Consider the following 3207-nt stretch of genomic DNA (forward strand, 5'->3'; position numbering starts at 1 on the left):
GTGTTGGGTCGACGGTTGGATGGACTCGATTTAGAGGTCTTTTCCAACCTCAATGATTCTATGATTCTATGATTCTATAACGAAGAAGTGAGTGGCCCATATTGAACCCACAAATGTTAATAACAAGTGGAGAAGGTAGTTTGTACTGACATCGGTATTTTAGAATTGATTTGACAATGAATTTGAGTTGGTTGACAATGAATGTACCAATGTGCTACCGTTAGTGCATCCTAAATAACCAAGCCTGTGTTACCTTTGGACACTACATGTCAACAGCTCAGGTATTGCTAAAAACGGAGTTGGGGTAACACAGATTTCAATGCTGGCTAATGGTGTAAGCTGAGTCTCTGAGGCACGCTAGTGGGGTGATAGTCATCATTGCAATGAAGAAAGGAGGTTGTAGCAAGGTAGGTGTCAGTCTCTTCTCCTAAGTAACAGGCGATAGGACAAGAGGAAACAACCTCAAGTTGTGGCAGGGGAGGTTTAGATTGGATATTAGGAAATATTTCTTCACCAAAAGGGTTGTCAAGCACTGGAACAGGCTGCCCATGGAAGTGTATGAGTCACCATCCCAGGAGGTATTTAAAAGACATGTAGATGTGCCACTTAGGGACATGGTTTAGTGGTGGACTTGGCAGTGTTAGGTTTATGGTTGGACTTGATGATCTTAAAGGTCTTTTCCAACCTAAACGATTCTATGATTCTAAAAAGATAAAGAAGTCCCTATAAAATAAACAACCTTTTTTCAGAAAAAAGAATTTAGTTATTAAACAGTTAAGAGCAGAAAGATCTTTTTTCCAAAATACAAATAGCTTGTCTAGAGCATGAGAAAACTGAAAAGAGAATTGGTAACAGCAAGGCAAACAGTTTTTCCTGTGGCAGGTAGCAATAGCTAATGACATGCATTCAATGCAAAACACGTTCTGCAGATTTTCAGATGTATCAGTCCACAGCAGATGGTGCTCACTGGGGCTCACATCTACTCTCCAACAGCAGGAACTGCTTCTGGGAGCTCTGTCTAGAGATGATTGTGAAACCCTTCTTAGTGATGCAACAACAAATACATACATGTGGGTTTGCCAGCAGACATTTTCGCCTACAGATAGCAGTAGGGGCATTTCATGAACTCAGACAGGATGTGGCAAGCATGAGGTTTGATCCCAGAAATTCTTCACCAAGATTTTTCTTCATGACAGCAAGCTAAAGATGCATGAGAGTGAATTTGCCTGTTCTGTCTGAAACATATAATTGACATTCAGGCTAAGTTTAGATAAAGCACCTCAGGAACAGCCTAGATTTGCAGCAGCATGAAGCTCAGCATGTACTATCGGAACAGGGTAAATCCTTAGCTACAGCAAGCTTCAAGCTACTCACTTACACTCTAAATGGCACCCAAGCAATTCAGTTTAAAGCTGACTTGGCTGTCTTTAAACTACACTGCTTTCAAAGTAGACTATAGAGCTATCTTAAATCAGGTTAGAAACTGGTTTGATCACTAAGGTTAAGTTCATCCTGTCTAACTTTAGAAATTCATTTGCCATATGAGAGGCCTGAGGGTATTCAAAACACCCGTATGGGGCTGGCAGGTATGAGACAAGACATATGGTAAGGTCATGCCCTCTGGACAGGCACCTGAAGGCCAGGTAATTTATTCTAGGGCCTTTCAAATAGCACTTGATGCTTACGTTTAGACAGCTGCATCAAGCACTAGCTGTTCAGAAGTCAAACACCTGGGGCAAGATCCAGTTGCCTACAACTACATGCATAGTGCTGACTACTTAATGGCAAAGACTCAGGTACCCAAGACATCCACACAGAACAGGGAGACATGGCACAAAACAAATGGGGGCCCATGTCTTTCTAGAGAAGCACCTGGAAGCCATGTGGGACGCTGCATGTCAGATTTCCTTACGTACTTATATATGGGCAATTGAACCTCACCCCCAAGTTGGCTTTGATTCAAGGTTCAGATACTTGATTTGGTATCTAAACCTAATATAGCTGTCTGCATGTAAATTATTCAATGGAGATCTAATTACTACACTGGAAGAGCCTAGAGAACTGATCAAATGTAAGTGTCTATTCTTGTTTATCTGCCATCTGATATCATGGGTCTCAATTCTGCCTAAGCTCCCAAACCAGGACTTTCCCACTCATGAAACCTTTCACTTGGCAGATAAGGCTTACCTCTAGAATTCAACATCTAATTCTAATTGGGCTGCTATCGCAAATTTGAGAATACTATACTAGATGCTGCTGTAACAAAACAAACAAATGTGTGGGTGTGAACTTGTGCTTGAACTTGACTCCCCAAACTTTGCAGCCCCAGACCTAAAACTTATCACTAGTAATGTAGCATTATATGCTAATTCTGTATTTTTAAAACTCTGTGAGGCCTGTTGCAGCTCTATAATGTAAAAAGCTGCTAGAAAACAAGCCTGGAAATATGGACTTGTATTAAGTCACTCAGATTTTATGATCACTATGTAACATGCATATGTAGCTTCGAACTATTACAACACAGCCCTCAGAATGAGCTATTTCCTGTAATGAACACTTCCTTTTTCCTTTTTTCCTTTTTCTCATTGTTAAGGATTTATTTACTTCTTTTCTGGTCCAAAAGCCTATAAATATGACAGAGAGAAGGAAAATGTGATTAATATTGTGAAAACCAGTTCCTAGACTGGTTGCTATAACAGTCCTCAGCAGATCATCAGATGGAAGTAGAAGAAAGTGAAAATTGGACCATGAGGACCAGAAAAAAGATTACTCCTTTTCTAAGCTTTTGCTTTTATGTAAACACAGAGCACGAGGAATGCTACAACTCAGCCTAGCAATATAAAACTATTCCAATAAATACATCAGTGTTGGCATTTTGAAGAACTTCAGTCTCACCTCAGAAACTCCTGGACCGAGAATATTGTTACTTTTCTCCTACCTAGAATCAATGAAATTCTAATGAAATTCAATGAGAAATCCTTTCTGACCACTTCCTGAAGACCTGCATTTCTAAGGAACAAGGTGGCATAATGGGAAACCATTGCAGAAGCTGTGACTAACCAGACCGTTTTTCATATCTAGCTCTTTGAGCAAAAAAGTGCAAGCAAGATTTGTCAAACATGCTGATAAAAGGGAACAGCTATTTATTGCTGTTACTGAATTTAGCAGACATTATTGAGCAATCCTGAAAATCAGTATAAACACACA

General features: G+C 40.0%; 1 protein-coding gene across 1 annotated transcript in view; it reads left to right on the top strand.

Annotated features, from left to right (window-relative positions):
• The window catches only part of MMP20 (matrix metallopeptidase 20), a 16907-nt gene extending 14225 nt beyond the window's left edge, over nt 1–2682 (top strand). Inside the window, 1 exon segment of the mRNA XM_019470839.1 lies at nt 2594–2682. Within this exon segment, the coding sequence (XP_019326384.1) occupies nt 2594–2682 (89 nt within the window).
• Nucleotides 2683–3207: the final 525 nt, after the last annotated feature.

Source organism: Aptenodytes forsteri, unplaced genomic scaffold (assembly GCF_000699145.1).
Source record: "Aptenodytes forsteri isolate BGI_AS27 unplaced genomic scaffold, ASM69914v1 Scaffold352, whole genome shotgun sequence".
In the NCBI taxonomy this organism is placed as follows: domain Eukaryota; kingdom Metazoa; phylum Chordata; class Aves; order Sphenisciformes; family Spheniscidae; genus Aptenodytes; species Aptenodytes forsteri.